The following is a 25,880-nucleotide window of genomic DNA, read 5'->3' as shown; positions in this document are numbered from 1 at the left end:
AGAAGGAGTGAGTGAAGTGGAGTACGGTGAGTGAGGAAAGGAGAATGAGTGAGGGAGTGAAGGAAGGGAAGAGAGGGGAAGGGAAGTGAAGAAGGGGGACTCAAAGAAGCTGAGTGTGGTAGGGGAAAGGGAGGGAACATGGGGAATGAGAATAAGTGAGGGAAGCGGAGTAGGGGAACGGGGTGAGGGAGGGTGAGAGAAGAGCAGTGAGGTTGAGGAAAAGATGAGAAACTATATTTTGATGGTGAAACTTTCCTTATAAGTATTGTAAACTTCATTACATATTTTTACTAAATATAATATCGGTGGAAGAGGGAAAAAAAATAAGTTATAATATTTATAATATATATTTCAAAATACAAGAGACAAGGCAGGATATTAAAAGTCACAAAAGGGTACTAAGAGATAAAGTAGGAGTGAAGGAAACAGAAAGGGAAACAAAGGAATGGTGAAGGACAGAGAGAGGGAAAGAGAAATAGAGGGAGAGCAAATTACTAAGAGGATAATGAGGCGGTTAGATTCAGTGACAGAGAGGAAGAGAGGGAGAGATAAATGAACTGAAGGTGAGTAAGGGACTAAAGGAATGTGAGTTAGCAAAACTAAATGAGGAAAGGGGAGTAAAGGAAGGGGAGTGAGGGAGAGGGAAGGGGGAGTGAGTGAGGGTACGTTCACGACAGTGAGGGATGGAAGGTGAGTGAGGGTGAGTGAAGGGGAGTGAGAGAGTGAGGGGACAGAGGGAGTGAGGGTAACAGAGAGGGAGTGAGGGAAGAGGAGTGAGGAAGTGAGGAAGTGAGAAGACAGAGGGAGTGAGAGAAGGAGTGAGTGAAGTAGAGTAAGGTGAGCGAGGGAAGGAGAATTAATGAGGGAGCAAAGGGAGGAAAGAAGGGGAAGGGGAGTGAAGTAGAGGGACTGGGAAAAGGTGAGTGGGGGAGGAGAGTGAGGGGAAGGGGAGTTAAGCATGGGGAATGAGGATAAGTGAGGGAAGTGGAGTAAGGGAACGGGGGTGAGGGAGGGTGAGAGAAGGGCAGTGAGGTTGAGGAAAGAGGGGTGATATAGGGTGGATAAAGGCAAGTGAGCATAAGACAAGGGGAGTGAGGGAGTGAGGAGATAGAGAGAGTGAAGGAAGGAGTGAGAGAAGGGGACTGAGAGAGGGAGCAAAGAAAGGTAAGTGAGAGAGTGTTGGTGAGTTAAAGGGAGTGAGCGTGAGGGAAGGGGGAGTGACAAAGTGAGTAGATGGAGGGAGTGAGGGTAAGAGAGAGGTAGTGATGGAAGGGGAGTGAAGATGTGAGAGGAGAGAGGGAGTGAGAGAAGGAGTAAGTGAAGTGGAGTAAGGTGAGTGAGAGAAGGGGAATGAGTGAGGGAGCAAAGGAAGGAAAGAGAGGGGAAGGGGAGTATAGGAGAGGGACTGAGAGCAGGAAAGTGGGGGAGGGGAGAGAGGGGAAGGGGAGTGAAGGAATGGGGAATGAGGGGTAGTGAGGGAAGCTGAGTAAGGGAACGGGAGTGAAGGAGGGTGAGAGAAGGGCAGTGAGGGTGAGTAAAGAGGGGTGATAGAGGGTGGATATAGGCTAGTGAGCGTGAGACAAGGGGAGTATAATAATATATATTTCACAATGCAAAATACAAAATAACTGTGAGTTCAATACTACTCATCATATGACAGCGGGCAAAAAGATTGTGTTTAAAAAACCCATACGACGTTTCAATAAATAATGTAAAACTTAGAAAAAAACATATCTTAAATGTTTTTTTCCAAACAACAATTAGTTACGTACATTTCAACAATAACAAACTAATAAAACATTAGTATCTCATTATTATACTCTCAAAGTAAAGTAATATAAAAACATATATTAACAACATTTACCCGTAATACTCATTTTTGATTCACTTACTTTTCCACGAGGCCAAATAGTATATGAAAAGTCCTTTTTTTGGAAATTACTTAATAGTACTTTTAAACTTCCATTTACCTGACTTTCTGAATGAAAAGCTCCAACATCTATTCGATCATCTAACAATAGTTATATTTCCACCTCTGGCTCACTCATGATCAACATTTCCTATAATACTGATATCACTCACTATGTGATACACTTACACTACCTCAATGAGAACTACAAGTTTTTTATTATCTTGATCACTCTCACTCACAAAGTAATTTTGAACAGCAGACTAACTTTTATTAACTGCTCTAATCTTCCTAGGCCAATTACTTTTCCTAAAATTTGGGTTGTAAGAACACTAGGTAAGAATTTTGTAAGTCAAAAGGCAAACGTTGTTTGAAAGTCAATTGAGTATCGTTACAATAAGTCCAGCCTTTTGACGTTTTAAATAAGCTGTGTAATGTCCTGATGTTGTGAAGCACCATCATGGAAAATAATTGCTGCAGTTACAAAGGTTCTTCTTGAAATTGATAATTAAGAAGCCACAACATTTTTAATTAAAGTTGTCAATTTAGTTCCATCAGGTCTACATCGTTGGAATATTAAAATTACATACTGTCCATATCTTTGTATAAATAATGTTGATAGCATTGCAGAGTTACATTGGGTACAGACCATGTTTTGATTTGCTTCTCTAACGAGATTAGTAAAAGACACTGATTTGCAGTCTGGTAAAGTCAAATATATAAATCTTTCAGTGTCTATTGTAGTACTACTTGAAAAGGAACAATTGTCGCAGTCATGCTGCCATTTATAAGAAAGGCCAACAAGGTTTTCAAGATCTATACTTTCATCTTGCAATACAACAAGCATATACATTAGAAATTCCTGACAATCTTGCTGAATATTCTGTGAAAATTGATTTAGACCAGAACATATGTCTAAAACATTTCGAATATCAGAAACACTTTCTATTTTTGTTTTATCACTGCTACATTTCTCAAACACAGTATTCAACAAACAGCAAAATCTTTGATCCCGATTTTCAACAATCTGCTCTTGTAAAGTTTGGAGAAAAAAAACAACATTAACCACTACATTAGCATAGCAGTTGACACCAGAACTGTTTTCAAACTGAAATCCAACAACATCTTCAACAGAATCCTTTTCCTTTCTGCTTACAATTACTGGTTCATCTAGTTTTTTTTCTTTTTGCTACAACCTCGCTACAATTGTTCTCATTTCTTCTTTTTCGGCCTACCACATGCTTTTCAAATAAAGGATATTGAGGTAAATTTGAAGCATATTCTCTTCTTAACCTAATATATTCTTTTACACAATTTAGATCTGCACTAATCTTTGTCTCATCAAAATCAATCAAGTATAATCCAGATAAAGTTCTGACTCGAGATAAAGCAACATATGCCATACCCTCCTTGAACACAGAACTTCCAATATACACCAAAGCACTATCTACACTTAAACCTTGAGATTTATGAATAGTCACCGCATATGCCAAACAAACAGGAAACTGTTTTCGGCGGACATATAAATCGTTCACAAGCAAAAATCGAGCAGAACAACGACTCAATTGTTGTACTTCCTCAATTCCATCAAATTTAATTTTCAAAAATTCAATTTCATCTCTATTTCGGTAATTCACAAAATCAACAACATGGCCCATTGCTCGATTTACTGAACTTCTTTCCACATATAAATTCCGTTGTAAAATTATACGACAATTTAAACATGCATATAGACTCTTTTCAAAACCAGCAGTTTTAGATATTGTCTTCTCTAAAGAATCCAATTTTGATTTCAACTTTTCTGACAAAATAATAGTAGCTCCTTCATGCTCTATTTTATCAATAGCTTCCAGTTTTACAATCTCTTGATTTTCTAACTTTAACATTTTGTCGTTGAAGATTGAACATTCTTGCAGAGTTGGCATCAAGCATATCACAGATTTGTTTTCAGCAATTTTCCTATAAATATTCTCTGGGAGAATATTTTTGTTTGGAAACAAGTTTGAAAGTAATCGTGCCTGTAAAGCTTCTTTGCCATGTTCACTTACTTTTCCAATTCTTATATCTTGAAGAATATTTTTATAATCTTCATCCTTTGCCTGTCGCATCTTTTGAAGCAGTTCTGCATATTAGAAATATAACCATATATTAACATTTCCAATGCTTCCTAGGCACTTTCTGGTATCTTCATGCGTAAGCATTTTAAACACTGGTTGTCCTTTTACAGGAGTTAGCTGCAGTAGATCTCCAAAAACAATGATGTGTTTGCCTCCAAATAACAGATCATACTCTGTTTTAAGAATTTGTTGCATTCTTAAATGCACAAAAGCAAGCATTAAATTTGATACCATGCTTACCTCATCAATGATAAGAAGTTTCATTTTCTTCAGGACTCTGGAAACTTCACAACAAGCTTCTCCAGATAGCTTGTGGTATTGTAATTTATTATCATGCTCTACTGGCAGCATCAATAAACGATGTAAAGTAATCCCTTTAATGTTATGTGCTGCCAACCCAGTTGGGGCGGTAACAACACAAGAGAGTGATGACTCAGTTCTTTTCTGTAGATAAGTTGCAATTCCTATATTTAGAAAACTCTTTCCAGTTCCTGCTTCTCCACTCATGTACAGTTGGACAGGTTTAAATGATGTACATGAGCACTCTTTTTTCTCATGACATAAACCATGCTCAATCTGTTCTATGACTTCGTCATATATTTGTTTCTGCTTAACGTTTAGTTGTTTTTCCAAATCTTCTAGGTTTACTACATTCTCCTGAGCTTGTTCCATTGCTCTTTACACCTCATTAATGGCAGTGGCAGCTTCATTTTGGATAATTGGTCCTCCGAGTGGATCCTGACTCAATGAAGTAGAACTCTGACTGTCTTGAGAACTGTCTCTAGCAATCTCTGCTGCAATTGTAGCTTCTTGCTGTATTTCATCGTTCAACATTTGCAGATAATTAGTAAAAGCAGGACATTCTATAGTATTTTTGCTTGCATTGTAAGAATCTTCATAACTGAGAAAATCTCCAAGTAGTTCCTCTTCTGTACGCCATGGCTTAAAGAGTTGCAAAAGAGCTAAATAGTAAAATTCCCTTTTGTCAGGGGATTCGCAACTCAATTTGCGATGATTAATCAAATGTCCTTTTCTTTGTTTCACCAGACATCCTTCACATCCAATTACAGCATATACTCCTTTATTGATATCTTCTGTAATATTCCTCTTAAAAGTATAGCTTTGCAGTACTTCATAGAGACAAACATTCTCAAGATGACTACTTCTATTTGGATAGTATGTATCCAACATGTTTGTCTTCAAAATATCTGTACTGTTAGGTTCTTTCTCTGCCAAATACTCAATTTCTTGTACAGATTTCAAAACTCGGTTTCGTGTTGCAGCGAGACCTAGATTCACCCAAATTATTGTTCTAGATTTGTCACATAGACTTGCTGATGATAACCAATCTGAACATTCGTATGCTCCAATTTCTCGATGCGACAACATCTTCAGACTGTAACTGTACAATTTCTTTCTTATGCTCTTTTCATGAGAAATTTCTTCCCACATTTCCTTTAGTTCTGTCTTTTCTGATTTTGTTATTTAAGACGTTACATATTGAGCCACAGCAATAGAGTTGTCAGCAACATATTGAATATCCATGTTAGCATTCCACATGGACAAAATGACTGGGTTATAGTCATTTATGTATTTTGACTCTTCATTTCTTTTTAAGTTGTATGTATGTTTTGGTGATTTTCTTGTCACAGTATGTCGCAAAGAAGACATCAAATTGTTTACTCTTCCTTTAGATATTACTGGTCGTGGAAATCCAAAACGACATTTTGTGTAGAACTTGTCCTTGGATTTGAACTTTCGACTACAGTATTTTCCACAACGATGGGTTTGAAACCGTAAGACTTGATGTCTTAAATTGTTTTCTTCTGTACTTTTCGGAACAACACATGTAGAATACAGTTCAATAAAACTCATCACTGTGTCATCCGAATCTGTTCCAAATTTGGGAGCATCTTTGATCCATAGCAGCATGTGTATGTGAGGAGCACCTCTTGCTTGATACTCCTTTCTCCAAAAGAAATCCAAAACCTCTCCAAGAGGAGGATTGTTTTTGTTTGTGATAAAAGACATCATAGCTTCAAATCTATGATTGAAATACCTGCATACATTAACTGGATCCAAAGAGCACAGTTCTCCAGGTGTCTTGTATTCTATATTTTCTATGTTTGCATTTGCCTCTCGAGGAAATTGAAGTAAGTCTTCCAAAGCATACTCAGCACAGTTAAGACTAAGGAACCATGTAGGAGTTCCTAAGTTTCTTAGCATACATTTCAGTTCCCCATGACGACGGTACCAATACTCGTTGGTACCACGCTGACATGCCATGAGATTAATTAGCTGAGACTCCAAAATAGTGTCTTGCTGTGGGACTTTATTCATAAAGTCCCTGCCGAAACATTTTGCAGATGTAGTCCACTTTTCAGTATATGGTTCACTGCATAAGAAAGTCCAGACAAGTCACTCTCAAATAGAAGATGAAACAGATATGGAATACATTGGCGAAACCTTGGATCTTCTGCATTTAATCTTAAAGTCCGGTATTAAGATGCAGGAATTTGAACAGATCGGTCACCATATCAACCACCTTGACCTGTTGGAAATAACTGAGGAAAACAACGAGCTTCCAAGCTTTCTTCCAATACACTAATGGGACTTCCTTTTACTTCTTTCATTTGGAACAACTCAATAGCATTCCCCATTACTTCTTTGGAATGCAGAGGATGAACACTATAATGTTCATACATTTCTTCACTTCTAGACACATCTACTTTTTCAATTTGCCCAGCTGAGAAATCACTGTCCTCTTCTACAGTTATTTCCTCTTCCCCTACATATTCATTTTTGTAGTTTTTTTACCAAATACAAAATTGCCTTTTTGACTTTCCTAACATCCACTAATTCTTGCCAGATTTTCTTACTTTTTGTAGGAATGCCATTAACTAGAATAACCAGAGGTTCCTCTTTCACTTTTTCAACACCAATTGTATCAACATTTTTCTTTAAATCTATAGGCAAATAAACAACTCTTCCCTTTAATCCTCTTTGTAAATCTGAAGGAGGCGAGATCCCTGTCTTAGGCTCCATGCGAACAATAGCCTGAAATGGATGCACACATTGAATCAGAATAGACTCATAAATATTTAAATCCATCAATTCAGAAGGAATGTTTACCAACTCAAGATTATTATGTACAGCTCTAGCAGGCATTTTGTTTTCATTTAATTTATTATAACAATATTTACAAATACGCAGATCAGGACCCAAATCAAAACAATTCTCTACCAACAAATAAGTTGCAAAATCCTTCCACTCAGTATTATTTTCCTTTTCACTTTTTACATATAAATCAACTAACCTAGTCTGATTCTAATAATGAGTTCATCGACAAAACACACAAGAAAAATTTGGCCTTTCACTTGAAATGACCTTAAACTTTGTAATTTCATGGTCAAAATTTTCTGTACTTAAATTCTGTACATTCTCTTCCACATTACCTTCTATTACTGTATCAGTTTCTGCACTGCCCTCTTTTTCACCAAAGTAACTAAACTCAATTTCTTCACAAATGTTTTTCACATCTAATACAGATCCATGCAAAAGAGCACTGTTTAACTGTTTTAGCTTAAGTGCTGGACTTTTTGCATAATACAACCTTCTCACTAATTTCCTCACTTTAGTATGATGTACAGCTAACATCCTAAAATGATGAAAAACACTCTTTTCTAGAAAGACAAGCCAGTGAATGCCCATGCAAACCTGTTTTTTCTCTCACTCTGCAAGGATCTAACTCTTGCAACGTTAAAATTTTTAGTTTTAGACTTTTCTTAGTATATGTACGTAAGAAATTGCGAAACAAATCAATTGAATCCTGTCGCACACTACAAATACTACTACAATTCCAAGTGTACACTGGAGCCTTAGGATGTCACCCTAAAACTTCATAGGCTAACATCTCTTCTGCATTTCTAGGCACAATTTTTTCTTTTTCAATCGGACAACTGTCCTTCACTTCATATCCTCGACCACTGGTGTCAACTGCATGCACCAAATCATTATCCTGAAAATAACCCTCTTCATTAAAAAATAGCTCACAACTTGAACTATGCTTCCATTCTCCATAAAAAACATCACAAAAATTAGTCTCATTAATTACTCTTTTCCACTTACTTTTTGATTTCAAAACATTGATTACCTTGTCTAGTGTATGAATTCTATTGATTACTAAAATATATAATTTTTTTAATTTCAAAAGCCTGATCAACTATCCTCTCTATACTTTTCTTTTTCTTGTAAATATCTGTTTTCCTTTTACAATTCTTAACATTTTTTAATACATTTAAAACAATTCTGTTATAAAACATTTGCCTACGAATGTCAATGAACTGATTTTTACGTCTATTAATATAGACAATATCATCTCCATAAACTTTTTCTGCATTTTTGCAGGGACTTTGCTTTTTTCTTTGTAGTTGCAAAAACATTTTTTTCTTCTATGCATTATCTTGACTTTTTTTTACATTGAGTTAATTTCCGTATAAAATGCTTTGTTGTCTTACCAGGAGCATTCTTCTTTTTCTCCGTATTTTGTTTTTTACATACATCTTGTAATTGCGTTTTCTTGGAAAAGTACTTTTTTAATATTTTTCTTCTTCGAACAGATTTAGTAGGCATATTGCTTCTTCTTTTTGTAGATAATTACAATTTGTTGTAAAGAAAAAAGAACATATTATAGACCACTACTAACATACTACATAGCAATTACAATAACTAAACGATATAAACACTAGTTTACAACATAAGTAAGTTTATAGTACAGCAACTGTGTCTCACCAGAGTAGGAAATCATGCAGTGAGTGCTGTTTCTCACTTTATGGCAGTGCAGAACAGCTTCAACATTAATGTCACTCTCTACCTGCACCATCTCTCTCTTTGCGTGTGTCATCTCACTCTCTGCCTGCACCATCTCACCCTCTACCTGCATCATGTCTCCCTCCACTTGCGTCATCTCACTCTCTGCCTGCGTCATCTCTCTCTTTGCGTGTGTCATCTCACCCTCTGCCTGCATCATGTCTCTCTCCACCTGCGTCATCTCTCTCTTTGCGTGTGTCATCTCAGTCTCTGCCTGCGTCATCTCTCTTTTTGCGTGTGTCTTCTCACTCTCTCCCTGCATCATGTCTGTCTCCACCTGCGTCATCTCGCTCTTTGCGTGTGTCATCTCTCTCTTTCCCTGCATTATGTCTCTCTCCACCTGCGTCATCTCTCTCTTTGCGTGTGTCATCTCTCTCTTTGCGTGTCATCTCTCTCTTTACGTGTATCATCTCACCCTCTGCCTGCGCCATCTCTCTCTTTGCATGTGTCATCTCACTCTCTGCCTGCGTCATCTCTGTCTTTGCGTGTGTCATCTCACTCTCTGCCTGCGCCCTCTCACCTTCTGCCTGCATCATGTCTCTCTCCACCTGCATCATCTCTCTCTTTGCGTGTGTCATCTCACTCTCTGCCTGCGCCATCTCACTCTTTGCCTGCATCATGTCTCTCTCCACCAGCATCATCTCTCTCTTTGTGTGTATCATCTCACTCTCTGCCTGCACCATCTCTCTCTTTGCGTATATCATCTCACTCTCTGCCTGCACCATATCTCTCTTTGCGTGTGTCATCTCTCTCTTTGCGTGTGTCATCTCACTCTCTGCCTGCACCATCTCTCTCTTTGCATGTGTCATCTCTCTCTTTGCGTGTGACATCTCACTCTCTGCCTGCACCACGTCTGTCTTTGCGTGAGTCATCTCACTCTCTGCCTGCACCATCTCACCCTCTGCCTGCATCATGTCTCTCTCCACCTGCGTCATCTCTCTCTTAGCGTGTGTCATCTCACTCTCTGCCTGCGCCATCTCACCCTCTGCTTGCATCATGTCTCTCTCCACCAGCGTCATCTCTCTCTTTGCGTGTATCGTCTCACTCTCTGCCTGCACCATCTCTCTCTTTGCGTATATCATCTCACTCTCTACCTGTGTCATCTCTCTCTTTGCGAGTGTCATCTCACTCTCTGCCTGCGTCATCTCACCCTCTGCCTGCATCATGTCTCTCTCCACCTGCGTCATCTCTCTCTTTGCGTGTGTCATCTCACTCTCTGCCTGCGCCATCTCACCCTCTGCCTGCATCATGTCTCTCTCCACCAGCGCCATCTCTCTCTTTGCGTGTATCATCTCACTCTCTGCCTGCACCATCTCTCTCTTTGCGTATATCATCTCACTCTCTACCTGCGTCATCTCCCTCTTTGCGTGTATCATCTCACTCTCTGCCTGCACCATCTCTCTCTCTTTGCGTGTGTCATCTCTCTATTTGCGTGTGTTATCTCACTCTCTGCCTGCACTATCTCTCTCTTTTTGCGTGTGTCATCTCTCTCTTTGCGTGTGACATCTCACTCTCTGCCTGCACCATCTCTCTCTTTGCATGTGTCATCTCACTCTGCCTGCATCATCTCACCCTCTGCATGCATTATGTCTCCCTCTACCTGCGTCATCTCTCTCTTTGCGTGTGTCATCTATCTCTTTGCGTGTGTCATCTCACTCTCTGCCTGCACCATCTCTCTCTTTGCATGCGTCATCTCTCTCTTTACGTGTAATATCTCACTCTCTGCCTGCACCATGTCTCTCTTTGCGCGTGTCATCTCACTCTCTGCCTGCGCCCTCTCACCCTCTGCCTGCATCATGTCTCTCTCCACCCGCGTCATCTCTCTCTTTGCCTGCGCCATCTCTCTCTTTGCCTGCATCATGTCTCTCTCCACCAGCGTCATCTCTCTCTTTGCATGTGTCATCTCTCTCTTTGCGTGTGTCATCTCCCCTCTGCCTGCATCATGTCTCTCTCCACCTACGCCATCTCTCTCTTTCAGTGTGTCATCTCACTCTTTGTCTGCATCATGTCTCTCTCCACCAGCGCCATCTCTCTCTTTGCGTGTGTCATCTCTGTCTTTGCGTGTGTCATCTCCCGTCTGCCTGCATCATGTCTCCCTCCACCTGCGCCATCTCTCTCTTTGCGTGTGTCATCTCACTCTTTGCCTGCATCATGTCTCTCTCCACCCGCGTCATCTCACTCTTTGCGTGTGTCATCTCTCTCTTTGCGTGTGTCATCTCCCCTCAAAGAGAGAGAGATGGCTCAGGTGGAGGGAGACATGATGCAGGCAGAGCGGAGATGACATACACAAAGAGAGAGATGACGCTGGTGGAGAGAGACATGACACACGCAAAGAGAGAGATGACACACGCAAAGAGAGAGATGACGCTGGTGAAGAAAGACATGATGCAGGCAAAGAGTGAGATGACACACTCAAAGAGAGAGATGGTGCAGGCAGAGAGTGAGATGACACACGCAAAGAGAGAGATAGAGCAGGCAGAGAGTGAGATGACGCTGGTGGAGAGAGACATGATGCAGGCAGAGGGAGACATGATGCAGGCAATGGGGAGATGACACACTCAAAGAGAGGGATGGCGCAGGTGGAGGGAGACAAGATGCAGGCAGAGGGGAGACATGATGCAGGCAAAGAGAGAGATGGCACAGGTGGAGGGAGACATGATGCAGGCAGAGGGGAGATGACACACGCAAAGAAAGAGATGACGCTGGTGGAGAGAGACATGATGCAGGCAAAGAGAGAGATGGCGCAGGCAGAGAGTGAGATGACACACTCGAAGAGAGAGATGGTGCAGGCAGAGAGTGAGATGACACACGCAAAGAGAGAGATGGCGCAGGTGGAGGGAGACATGATGCAGGCAGAGGAGACATGATGCAGGCAAAGAGAGAGATGGCGCAGGCAGAGAGTGAGATGACACACTCAAAGAGAGACATGGTGCAGGCAGAGAGTGAGATGACACACGCAAAGAGAGAGATGGCGCAGATGGAGGGAGACATGATGCAGGCAGAGGGTGAGATGGCGTAGGCAGAGAGTGAGATGACACACTCAAAGAGAGAGATGGTGCAGGCAGAAACTGAGATGACACACGCAAAGAGAGAGATGGCGCAGGCGGAGGGAGACATGATGCAGGCAGAGGGGAGATGACACGCAAAGAGAGAGATGACGCTTGTGGAGAGAGACATGATGCAGGCAGAGGGTGAGATCGCGCAGGCAGAGAGTGAGATGACACACTCAAAGAGAGAGATGGTGCAGGCAGAGAGTAAGATGACACATGCAAAGAGAGAGATGGCGCAGGCAGAGAGTGAGATGACACACGCAAAGAGAGAGATGGTGCAGGCAGAGAGTGAGATGACACACGCAAAGAGAGAGATGACGCAGGTGGAGGGAGACATGATGCAGGCTGAGGGGAGATGGTGCAGCAGGCAGAGAGTGAGATGACACACGCAAAGAGAGAGATGGTGTAGGCAGAAAGTGAGATGACACATGCAAAGAGAGAGATGGTTCAGGCAAAAGAGACATGGTGCAGACAGAGGGGATAAATAATGCAGGCACGCGGCAGATAGCGCAGGCAGAGGGAGAGATGGCGCCAGCACAGGGTAACATGACGCAGGCAGTGGGAGAGATGGCGGAGACAGAGAGTGAGATGGCACAGACAAAGAGTGAGATGGCACAGGCAGAAGAAGAAATGACGCAAGAAGAGGGTGACAAAGCAGAGGGTGAAATGGTACAGGCAGAGGGAGAGGGCTTGTGCAGTCAGAAAATACATTTCCATTTTACAGCAGTATCTCTATACCAGCATTGAATGAAAGCATGAGAAACAATCTTAAAAAAAGAGTACCCTATAAGCAAAGAGATGCAAACTGTGAGGAGATACAGGTGACATTATAGAAAAAGGTGCAAATATAATTCTTTAATTTACACAGACACTCAGTGTGATCCTAGTCAAAAATGTTAAAGCAATACATTTTACCAAAAAACATTTAGCATAGTAAATCGTTTAAGACACAGAGCACAGCCCATATAAATGACCACTACTTTACAATGCAGAAACCTGACTCATTTCCAAAATACATTTCCAATATGCACCATTCATTTTTGCCAGCATTACAAACAAACATGATACACAATGCAAAAAGAAACAGTACCCTATAAGCAGACAGATGCAAATTGTGAGGAGACATTATAAGAAAGTCCAAATATAATTCTTTAATTTAAACAGACACTCAGTGTGATCCTAGTTAAAAATGTTAAAAACAATCATTTTACCTAAAAACATGTACCACAATAAATCATTTAAAAGACAGAGCACAGCCCATATAAATAAGCACTACATTACAGTGCAGAAACCTGACTCATTTCCAAAATACATTTCCAATATGCACCATTAATTATTTTACCAGCCTTACAAAAAAAACATGAGACACTATGCAAGAATAAAGAAGCGCAATATGCTTGTTAATCTTCCCCATAGTGCATACAGCACTCTATCTATATTAAATGCATCATTACTCACCTTTAAAAATGCTTTTGAAGATTTAGTACAGTGTCAGTCCCACACACCAGATTTTCTTAAGCAGAATCTCTGAAATGCACCTCAGACACTGGAACCTCAAAATGGCCCTGATTCCCTCTTACTTTTCACACATATGCCTGTGTATAACCAATCAAATCTCTTCCCACACAAATTCAAAACCAAACTAACATTTTAATTGGTTGTACATTTCAACACTTTCAAACTCACATAATATTCACCCATCCCCCCAACTGCTCTTTCTGCCTGTTACCATGGTAACACTCAACACATCACCTAACTGAGCAAACAGGTGAAAAGTTCATCATAATATGTTGCAAATGAACCCAGCAAGGGTGTTTGACTTCTCAATATACCAGCTTATCCTGTGCAATGTTTCTTTCAATGACTTTTTCTCAACCATTAGAATTACTTCTTTCAAAAAACAGAAGCATGCACCCTAATTTTCAGTGTTGAATTTTCGCGTACAGGTAAACGCACATGTAAGCATACATGTAAACGTGCTCTGAGCGTAGTCCACGAAATTTTCACAAAAAAAAATAATAGTTTTTTTGCTCTTCGTGGTTCTTCTAGGCCCCCATTAGAAAACCTAGGAGGTGAGGGGGTCTCTACCCTGCCCCCTTTTAATGTTTTCCCCTTTTGTTTTTCACCTATTGTGTCTCGGTTCTTCCGAGACACAAGATGGCGGACTCTCTGGACCATTTGGAATGTTTACAGACACCCGATAGCCAATCAGCTTTCCGCTCGCGCACTTCCATGGCACGCCGGTTGCGCTTACCGGTACGCGTACCCAAAGCGCTCGAAGCGCGCATATAGATATATACATTTTTTGGAAGTTAATTTTCTGAAAAACCACTGGAGCAATTTTAACCAAATATGGAAAAGGCCCTACTGCGTACCAGTCCATACCATTTTGCCAAGTTTGGAGTCATTCCGTTCAGCGGTTCGGGCTGTAGTCGTGTCTAATCGTCCTATGGAAATTAACATGGGGAAAACGCATTTTGGGACCCCCCTTTTTTCTCGGCCCCCGCTTCACGAATCCCCCCCCGACACTTTCAGGGAAGGAGCGGAGCGTAACGGGCCATCTTCTTTGAGACATTCACAAAGATTCATCCACCGACGCCAAAGTTATTCCCAATAGAATGTTGCGGATTTCCTATAGAAACTAGGTCCTAACTATAACTATATAGTTATAGTTATAACTATAACTATACATATATATATATATATTTGTACTCATATAAGACTAGAGGAAAAGACCCAGGATGAAGCTAAGCCTTAAAAAACTGAAGTTAAAATGTAAAAAAGATGTAATTACAGCTAAAGTGCACTGGAGTATAGTTACCTGGGAAGTTAGCTCCTGTATTACCATCCATAACTGTATCATTTCAAAAGTAAGGAAGCATTGTAATACCTTGATAAGCCTATGATTAATACATGAGAGAAACAAAGAACTGAGGGGCATATTATCAAGACAGGAGATAAAATTATCGCCGCTTTATCGGCAGAAAACTGCAGATAAAGCGGCGGTAATGGTCTTGATAATATGCTCTATGGAATTCCAATCGAAGCCCATGTTAGATGTGAAGACATATAACATGGGCTTCGATTGGAATTCCATAAAGCATATTATCAAGCCCATTATCGCCGCTTTATTGGCAGTTTTCTGTCGATAAAGCGGCGATAATTTTATCTCTTGTCTTGATAATATGCCCCTATGACAGTTGAAGTCTGAGTGACAACTAGACCCATTTGTGCCAGACATTTGAGCACGAGCAGTGCCAAACATCATGCAGGGCTTACCTAGTAAGTCTAATGTGGTCTCCCAAAGTCTGTATCGGGTGGAGTGAATGTCAACAAATGCTGCGTGCTCAGCTAATGTGAATATCAGGGGTTCAGAAATAGAAGTAGGACTGAGCCAGGAAACTTAAAGAAGAAACAAGGAAAGGTAGCAGCCGTATTGGAAAGTGAGGTTAGTATGTCTGTGGTAGTGTCCAAATTCACACCTATGATACATTGTGAAAAAAACATAATTGTGTCTGCAGATAAAATTAGTGTTGAACAGTAGGATCATATTTCAAAATGTTAGAATGACTGAAAATAAGGATCTTGATTATGTATCCCACAATTAATGTATGTACTCCACATATGTATACACAGAACTATGTTAGATACAAATTTGGTCCGAATCTTAGTTCCTGTCATTCGTACAAATCCTCATGGCGAACTATGTTACATTCCGACAACATTAGACAAGTGTCAAGATCAATCTATAGTTACCAAGAATTCACAGAAGCAGAATTGAATCTGGGTCCCAATGCGCCTCCTGGGTGTCTCCTCAACCCCCACTAATTTTTACAGGAGTAAAAAAGTCCCAAAAGTCCCAAAAGGAGAAAGGGGAAGTGGATAAATACAAAAGATAAACAGCAGAAGAGTCTGCCTCGTCCTCTCTCCTGGATAGTATGAATCATCCTCAGAAGAGTTTTTATGTTTCTTTTCTGATGATTTGTTTTGCACCATGTAAGAAAAGCAACCATTAGCATTGTATACACTTGTTCTAATCTGACTAACTATCTTCTACCTCTAGATATAAACACCTCTACACCTACCCTCGAGAGAACAAACGTAGCTACTCTTCTAGTGTCTCTTAGGAGGTATCATTGTTCTATAGATTCTATATACGCTCAGACAGACAAAATTCGACTCTGGCTATAACGCTGCAAGTTGCATTTACAATATGACATACCAAAAAATAACAGTATATTAGATTATTTTTTTCTTAATCTCCTTTAAGGAAAAAACTCTAGACTTATTATTTTCTAAATCAGATTTTTCAGTAAAATATAGACTGCTTTGTAGTGCCCTCCGGCGCAGGGTAGCGGTGCAGTCTACCCGCGCCAACGAGGTCACGTTAGCGCTGGCGCGTGTCGTCACGCGCCAGCTCAATAAATAAAGAGGGCGTGGCCGACAAAGCTATTCGGGAGCCACGCAGCAACCAAACAAGTGTGTCCCAAGTGTATATACGCGGCGCCGCGATTTACTGTTCTAGCGCCAGGACACATCACACTGGCGACGAGGTGCTAAAATACCCCATGCTGTGCTTGGTGTGCCTCCACTGACTGGTGGTGCACTTTCAAGGTGGTACATGCCCTGCACACACGGTTCCATGCCTTACCTCCAGGCCACCTGCTGTGGGGCCCCCAGACTGGCATGCTGCAGCTGAGGCGTTCCCTGTTGTCTCTGTGAGGACCTTGCTGAGGGAAGAGCATCCATACTGCACCCAGATCCAGGCCCCACGAGCTGGCATCTGAGGATAAGAGGAGTGAAGTGAGTAAGAGACAGCCTCTAGGGCGTGTGGGAGTGCAGGCCAGTCCCGACATCGTAACCGCCCTCGGCCAGGCCAATACCGGCACGCCCAAGAAGGGAGCAGCGCACGTGCCACGAAGAGCATTCACGCATACGCCAAGATGGCGTCGATCCCCGCCATTGAGCCATTTGTGGTGGATGGGTCTCCATCGTCCCTTGCTCTGCGATGGAGAGACTGGACTGATCATCTCCAGATCTACTTCGAAGGGGCTGGCACAGACCGTGAAAGGCGCAGAGCTCTACTTCTCCATCTAGGAGGCAAAGACATCCACCGTATCTACAAAACCTTGGTGGAAGCTACGCCCAAGACATATCACACCCTCCTCAATGCCCTAAACGTGCATTTTGAACCGATGGCGAACAGAGACTATGAGCGCTTCATCTTTCGCCAGGCCAAACAGGAAGCAGAGGAGTTGTTGGATGCTTTTCACAAAAGGTTAAAAGAGTTGGCTAGCACGTGCGGATTCCATGATGAACAGGAAGAAATCCGAGGGCAGATAATCAAAGGGTGCTACTCATCCAAGCTCAGAGTCACCATCCTCCAGGAAGACGGTAAGCCACTAGCAGACATCCTCACCCTAGGCCACTCCAAAGAACTGTCGCAGACCAGAGCCTCCTACATGGAAGCAGCCCTCCATCGGCCCGTCAAAACGGAGCAGGTCAACGTGGCGGAGAAGGCAAATGTGGTGAGGTCAAAAGCGCGCCAACATGCCGGGAAGAAACAGCCGGATAAGCGGAAAGAATGTGGGTACTGCGGAGGCCCGCCCCACCACATGCAGGACTGCCCGGTGAAAGGAAAGAAGTGCAGTGCATGTGGATGGATGAACCACTACGCGGCGGTATGCCGGTCAGCGAAAGCAAAGAAAGAAGCTGCTCAAGCAGTAGTAGAGGAACAAGACAGCGAGGACATGGATCACGACACAGGCGATTACCCGGTCCATTATGTGTTCGCGATTGACCAGCCGCGATGGAAGAAGCAACATCTTCCAAAATGCCGAATAAAAATTCACAGCAGGAGGTGAGAGCCACCATCGACATCCATTGAGCTGATGGCCGCTAATGTGTACAACCAGTTGAGCAACCGCCCCCCCCTACGCAAAGCAAGAATCAGAGTGTTTGCGTATGGCCAGAAGACACCTATTCCGCTGATAGGATGTTTCAAGACCGAACTGCAACAACAGAGCCTTAAAATCCCCACCACCGTGTATGTTACGAAAGAAGGCAGCGGCATGCTACTCAGTGGGCAGTCAGCGGAAGAGCTGAGGCTCATATCGTTTGCCATGGAGGTACTAGAAGAAGAACTAGAGGCCATCATGGAAGAGTTCAGAGACATCTTCAAAGGCATTGGTTGCCGGAAAGGGAAGGAAGCCTCCCTCCATATTGACCCGTCAGTCCAACCAGTGGCACTGAGACATAGGCGCATCGCGTTCCACCTGAGGAAGAAGGTGGAAGAAGAGCTAGAGGCATTGGAGAAACAAGGTATTATCGAAAAGGTCAGCGGGCCCACCCCCTGGGTGTCCCCGATTGTAGTGGCCCAGAAACCGAAGCAGCCGGGGCAAGTCCGCATCTGTGTGGACATGCGCCTTCCTAATGCAGCGGTGAAGAGGGAACGGCACCTAACCCCAACTATTGATGACATACTGGGAGAATTGAACAGCGCAAGATGGTTCTCAAAGATGGACCTCCGGTCCGGTTATCACCAACTACCACTACATCCGGACTCTTGATACATAACCACCTTCTCCAAGCGCTGTAGGCCTCAGAAGATACCAAGGCCTCAATTTTAGAATCTCGAGTGCCGCGGAGGTGTTGAAAAAACACCATCCGTAAAGGTCCTCAGCGGACTCCCAGGAGTTCTAAATGTGAGTGATGATTTACTCATCTACGCATCATCTATAGAAGATCACCATTAGATACTGAGAGGAGTCCTCCAAAGGATCAAGGAATCTGGTCTGACCTTACACCGGGAGAAGTGTCAGTTTTTGAAAAACAAGATCAGCTTCTTTGGCTACACATTATCCGATGAAGTAATAGCACCGGACCCCGACAAAGTGAGGGACGTCCAAGAAGCCCCAGCCCCTTCAAACATCTCGGAAGTAAGGAGCTTCCTGGGGATGGTGAACTTCTGCGGACTACTCCAATCTCACGAAACCCCTCAGGGAGCTGACAAAGTCCACCACTACGTGGCAGTGGGGCCCGGAACAGGAACAGGCATTCAAAGCCACGAAATCAGCCCTATCGGCGGACACAACCCTGTCCTATTTCGATCCTGCTAGATCCACCAACGTTGCAGTGGGCGCCAGCCCCTATGTACTAGGGGCAGTCCTAACCCAGCTACAGAGCAATGGAGAATGGGCACCCATAGCGTATGCCAGCCGTTCTCTAACGGACACAGAGCGGAGATATTCGCAAATAGAGAGGGAGGCAATCGCCATCCACTGGGCCTGCCTTCATTTTCATGTCTATGTATATGGCCATTCCTTCACAGTATCCACTGACCACAAACCACTCATACCTCTGTTTCAAGGTTCAGTATCCAAACCGCTACCGAGGATCGAGAAGTGGATACTTCAGTTGCAAGGATACGACTATCGGGTGGAGTACAAACCGTGCTCATCAAATCCCACGGACTACCTCTCGAGACTCCCCGAGCAGCCACAAAAGCGGAAAGGGAGGATGCAGAGGACACTGAAGAGAATGTCCGGCTCGTACTGGAAAGGTCACGGCCTCTGCCCATGAGCCTCGAAGCCATTGTCGAAGCCACCCAGGGAGATGAATGCCTACAACTGGCCGTTGACGCCGTCCAAACAAATGACTGGCGCCCTGTTCAAGCCACCCTGAGCAGACGGAAACCGCAAGCCAAAGCGTTACTAGAGGCAATGATGCGGGTAAAGGATGAACTGTCCATCGACAGCCGAGGCTGCCTACTACGGGACCGCGACTGGTGATGTCATTTAGCCCGGCCCAGCAAGCCATAGACCTGGCACATCGAGGACACCAAGGATGGTAAAGACCAAAAGCCGGCTGAGGGCCAAGGTATGGTTCCCCGGAATGGACGCTATGGTAGAACAGGTGTCAAGCCGCAGGGCAGCCAGATGGCCCACACCCAATCATCACAGAAGACAACCCCCAAAGGCCGTGGGAGTGTGTAAGTGCAGATTTTGGACACCTCCCCGATGAGCGGTATGCACTAGTGATCATCGACGACTTTACAAAGTATCCAGAAGTGGAGATTGTCGGAAGTCAGACAGCCACCGAGGTCATCGCCAAGTTCGAGAAAACTATTGCCACGCACGGAATATTTGAGGTGGTCAAAATCGACAACGGCCCACCATTCCAGGGACAGGAATTCGTGGACTACCTAAAGAGCTGGGGAATCCACCACAGGAAGGTAACTCCACGCTGGCCACAAGCCAACGGGAAGGTGGAGAGATTTATGTGCACGCTCAACAAGACAATACGCATTGCGCATGCTGACGGGTCCCCACTGGAAAGGGCCATCTACAGTTTCTTGAGGGAATACCGGCTGACACCCACCTCACCACTGAAGCAGCACCAGGGCCGGTAACCATGGGCCGAGTGGTGAGAGGCACTATCCCGAGTCACCCAAGCTGAACCCCAGCCCAAGTGGACGCGGAGAAGACCCTGGCTAACCAGACCAACACCAATGACCAAGCCAGTACTCAGAGACGGGCCAAGGAGTCCGAAATTCAAGTAAGCGACAGTGTGTACATCAAGGATAGATATCTAGGGAGCAAATTCCGACTTTAGTTCGAGCACAGGCCTTGGACAGTTCTCCACCGAACTGTCACCATGGTGACGGCCCAGAGGGGAACAGAAGTAGTCCCTCGCAACATCTCCATCTTCAAGAAGGTATACCCCGGGACACCAGCTCGACAGGAACCAGAGCACTCCAGGACCAGGCAAAGTCAACCGACAGAGGAAGACGGTTTTGAACCACAAGGGCAGTACTCCTTTGAAAATGAGAATCCAATGAACCAGGACACTCAGCTGCTGCCAGCAACTCCGGGGGAGAGCCTTCCGAGCTCTCCGGTAAGATCCCAGGCAAGAGGAACCCCGCCAGGAATGACACCGTCTGTGCCATCGTCCCAGGGAGAGCAATCCAGGTATGGGTTGTGCAAGAATCCTGCACCATCGTCCCGGCTGGCTGATTTCCTGGTGTGATCGCCCAGAGATTGGAATTCTAGTGACTTTTAACAGATCCATGTTATTTCCATTGCATTCTATTTGTTTTTGTTTTTTGTTCAATAAAGGTTAGAAGGAATGTAGTGTCCTCCGGCGCATGGTAGCGGTGCAGTCTACCCGCGCCGGCGAGGTCACGCTAGCGATGGCGCGTGTCGTCACGCGCCAGCTCAATAAATAAAGAAGGCGTGGCCGGCAAAGCTAGTTGGGAGCCACGCAGCAACCAAACGAGTGTGTCCCGAGTGTAAATATATACGCGGCACCGAGATTTACCGCGCTAGCTCCAGGACACATCACATGCGCTTGGCACTGTTATTTCAATATATAAATGTACATCAAGACTTATCAGTATTTTTAATCATTGGTTCTTTTTTTTTCCTTTCAGATACTTGCTCAGCTGCTGAAGCCGAACAAGACAGGATGAAAGAGTCTTCTGGAACAGCGAGTAAGTTGTCAGTTGAGAAGGGGAGATATCCGAAAGCTTTTTTTTTTTCTTTTGCAGAGTTTTATATAGCGCGAACTAGAACTGAACCGAATCGGGTATCAGAGCTCTTTACATAGCACCAGTTACGTTACATGAGGACACACATTCATTTTAGGCACTGGGAGATTAAGTTATTTGCCCAGAATCACAGGTTTTGGCGTTGTTACCGAGACTCAAACCCAGTTCCCCAGGTCCGAGGTCGAGCGCCCTAGCCGTTAGGCTCTGAATGGGATATTAGTTTAATTAAAACTAATTTTCTCTGAGCAAAGCTACCTGAATATTAACAGTATCATCGACCAACGGCCAGACACTACCCTAAACTTACGATGCACAAGCACAACAGAAAACTTTCCCTCAAACACTATACTAATACACAAAAACTGAGGAGTATCTCTGAAGAGACACTAACTGCCAGAATTCTTTAGTGAAGGGCGCTGTAATGACGGTTGCGCATGCGCTTCACTCAAGTCTCTGCTCTCGAGCGCTCATAGGGAAAACACCTGGACCGCTAACTTCTGCATCATCTTATGCGGTCATCTTTAGAGCTCTTTGTCTGACTAGAGCCTTCCAAGGTAATTCACTTGCCCTTTTCTTGTAACAATTTGTCTTTCTTCTGCCCTACACTCGTTATGATGAAATTGTACAGGGGGTTGTTAGCATATTTTCTATGATTCCTGACAACAAGATGCTGATGCTAAGCAATATAAAAGATGTTATTTCAGAAATACATGGAAGCCCCTATCTACATTGAGACCCCAACCAACAATGATCACAGTCAATTTGATCCACCTACTCTCTAGACATCAGGCATTCACAGAAATGAGCATCATTCTCTCTCATCATTCTCTCTTCTGATATTCTCTCTCAATTCACACTTTTTTGCAAATACAAATTGAGAGACAATTAAACTTCATCTCTACGATATTTGTCCTAAATAGATTTATTTTTTTGACATATTTGTGACCATGCTCAAAGTGCATTCATTTGTGCTAATAATGAATATAGAAGACATCCTTACACAACGGCTTTCTGCTGATTTAAAACATCACTATTGTTTTACTGTATTTCATGTTTTTTGCCTAGTTCTAACACTAGATATTCCTTTCAACATCTATCTGCGCCAAACATATACATGTTTAACTCCAAGCTGATAACATTTTTGTCATACAAGTTCCGCCATCCTGGTGAACTTTTCAGATGTGCCTGTTAAAGAAACAATCCTTTCCGTAGCTTTTAAAGAAAGACAATTTGCTGCCAATCCTACTACTAAATGCCAGATCTTTTCGGATATGTCCGCTGCTGCTGCTAAGCGGAGAAAGGAATTTGTTAAGATCCTTCAGGTATTCAAAGATAAAGGCACACAAGCTACGATTGCGCAACAATCAAAGTTAAAAGTTTTTGTCAATGGCAGATTCTATATGTTCTCTGATGTGGATGAAGCACGGGAACTGCTTGGTCGGATTCCACAGGGCTAAATATGACTCTTTGATTTGATTTGATTTCTGTGTTCCTCTATTCATTATCTGGGGCGGGACGCCCGCATTCTTTTGTCTGTTTTTATTTAAAACTTTTTGCTGAATGGAGGGGGGGGCAGAATAGGAATAAGGAAGCCATGGGGTTAAGGGGTGCAATAACAAGGCACCTCTATGTTAGGGGTTAGTACCTGGTGGCTAGAGTGGTGGGGAGGAGGAAGCATAGAGCAGGGCCACAGGGCTGGGTACAGGATGTTGGGGGGGGTCATTGGTTTTGCTTGGGGAAAAAAGGGGAAAAATTGAAGTGTTTTTGGGTAGAGATGGAAAATTAATTGGACAGGAAGGATACATGATTATGTTTGGAAAAAATGTTTTTCTCTTGCACAAATTGTTTGTTCAAAATGTCTAGTAGGGGGCTTAAAATAATTTCTTTTAATGTTAATGGGCTAAATATTAGGAAAAAAATGCGAGCGATAGAACTTTGGGATAAAATAGAGGATCCGGCAGTTATGATGCTGCAAGAAACTCATATCGCCGCCGCAAAAATTGGCGTTTTTTCTAGGTTTAAATTGTGGGCTTCATATCTTGGGTTTTCATGCTCTGTAGAATCTCAACGAGGAGTTGCTCTTTTTATAAATCGGAATCTAGATCGGGATATTCTTCAGTTTGAAGATGGGGGTGCTGGACGCTGGTGCTGGGTCACATGTTTAGTGAAAAATAGGTACAAGCCGATTACTTTTGTTTGTTTTTATGCCCCAGTTGATGATTGCCCTCAAATTTATGAGGGTTTCTTTCAATCATTACTTATGGTTAAAGGAGACATAGTTATTGGGGGAGATTTTCTTTAACATTCTTATGGACATAAAATTGGATTCGACCATTCCCCCTAAATGACAACTGAAACCCAAATCACGAAGATCTATTATTCATAATACAACAGTATTAGATCTCTGCGACCCTTGGCGCCTAAAAAATCCACAAAAAAAATTTTACTTGTTGATCGGGGAGACATAAATCTTCTTCTTGAATTGACTTTTTCTTGGCCTCCAGGCAATTAAAATTTTCTTATCAAAGTTTTTTTATAATGGGTTTTCAGACGATGCGATGTTAGCTATTGAATTTGCGGCTGGCGAAGATATTAGAACTCCTAAAAGATAGCTATTTAATAAGACATACTTACAGGATGATAACTGGATTTCCTTTTAAAACTGGAGATTTCAGAGTTTATAATACGCAATTCTGATACAGCCCCTCTTTACATCAACTGGGACTCAATGAAAGCTTTTATTCGTGGCATCATAATAAGAAAGGATGCAGCGGAGTGGCTTGCTATTAAACAAGCTAGAAATTTATTATATCAAAAAATACATACCTTAACTTTTTTACGGCAATCTGATTCTTCTAGCGCCGTCCAAAGTAAATTATACGAACTAAAACGTGAACTTAGTGCACATTTTTTTCACACAAAGTGAAGAGCAGTTCCGAAGACAATCTCAGAAAATTTATGAGGAGAGCAATTTTACCGGTAAATTTTTAGCCTGGCAGGCGAAAGAACAAGCCGCTGCGAATCAGATCCGCTCGGTAATCTGCCCGACTACACACATAGAGACATCAGAGTCTGCAGCAATCGGTACTATAATGCTCTCTCATTATCAACAGACATATAGTAAACATCAAAATATAGAGCACTCAAAACTCACTAAATTTTTAGGTAGATATGAATTGCCTCTTCTTTCACAATTGGAACAGGAAGTAATGATGAGTCCATTTTCTATGGCTGAATTAGAACTGGTGGTCAAGGACTTACCAAGTGGTAAGGCCTGTGGCCCTGATGGCCTTCCCGCTGAATTTTTAAAAGTTTTTTTACCTCTTTTTCTGATTTATTACTTTCATTATTAAACTCTATGCTGGGTGGCGGGCAAGTTCCAGATTATTTTGGTGTAGGCACGGTTGTTAGCTTTTTGAAGAAGGGTAAAGACCCTAAAGACCCTAACTCTTATAGGCCTATCACATTACTGAACACCGACTATAAGATCACTACTAAATTACTATCAACTCGCTTTAACACTATTGCGGCGGGTCTTATCCACTCCGATCAAAATGGCTTTATTGCGGTCCGTCAACTAGTCACCAATACTCACTTTTTGATTGAAGCTTTGGATTATTTTCAGATAAAAAAATTCCTGCTTTAATTTTTTTTTGAGACGCAGAAAAAGCTTTTTATTTGGTGGTTTGGACAACATTATTCGCTATTTTAGCACACTTTGGAATTCCGCCACAAATTATTAGTTTAATTCAAAATTTATACACGGGTGCTAAAGCCAATATAATTATTAATTCAGTAATGGTAGGTACAGTGATGGTTCAGCGAGGCACCAGGCAAGGTTGCCCTTTGTCCCCTATTCTTTTTGCTTTTTTTATTGAGCCGTTAGCTGCAACAATTCGTAACTCTGAGAATATTGCTCCCCCGATTACTTCTATGGACAAAATCAAACTTTACGCTGATGATATTATGTTATTAATTAAACCGGATATTCAATCTCAGACTTTTGTTTTACAACTTTTTGAAGAATTCGAAGCCTTAGGTGGCTATCGGATTAATAAAAAAAAGACTGAAATTTTAGTCTGCGGAGTTACATTCAGATTTGGCTGTTAGGGGTATTACCGGTCGTCTCACTTGATTTCTGAGATAATTCTGTAAATATTGTAAATGTTCTGTGAATTCCTAAAGAGTCCTTTAAGGGTTAGGAAATATGAAACAAAAATTGTATCTTGAAAGCGTTCTGTAAATCTATAATTTGATTCTTGTAAGTTAAGCACATTTTTAAATCTTGCATTTGACAATGCTTGTTTATTTGTGGCGTTTTAAGTAACTGTCTAGATTGTGCGCTCAATGGAGAGAGGCGCGTGTGGGCTCTGGTGTTAAGTGACATC

At 42.6% G+C, this 25,880-nt stretch overlaps 1 protein-coding gene across 2 annotated transcripts in view; it reads left to right on the top strand.

Annotated features, from left to right (window-relative positions):
- LOC144807916 (uncharacterized) overlaps positions 1 to 25,880 on the top strand; it is a 503,122-nt gene that overhangs the window by 329,570 nt on the left and 147,672 nt on the right. For both annotated transcript variants that reach the window (XM_078673509.1, XM_078673507.1), the window contains one exon: positions 21,376 to 21,435. In XM_078673509.1, the coding sequence (XP_078529635.1) occupies positions 21,376 to 21,435 (60 nt within the window). The remainder of the gene's footprint in view (positions 1 to 21,375; positions 21,436 to 25,880) is intronic.

Source organism: Lissotriton helveticus, chromosome 1_2, assembly GCF_964261635.1.
Source record: "Lissotriton helveticus chromosome 1_2, aLisHel1.1, whole genome shotgun sequence".
Taxonomy (NCBI): domain Eukaryota; kingdom Metazoa; phylum Chordata; class Amphibia; order Caudata; family Salamandridae; genus Lissotriton; species Lissotriton helveticus.
The sequence above is the reverse complement of the archived record's forward strand: the minus strand, read 5'-3'. Positions and strand labels throughout refer to the sequence as shown.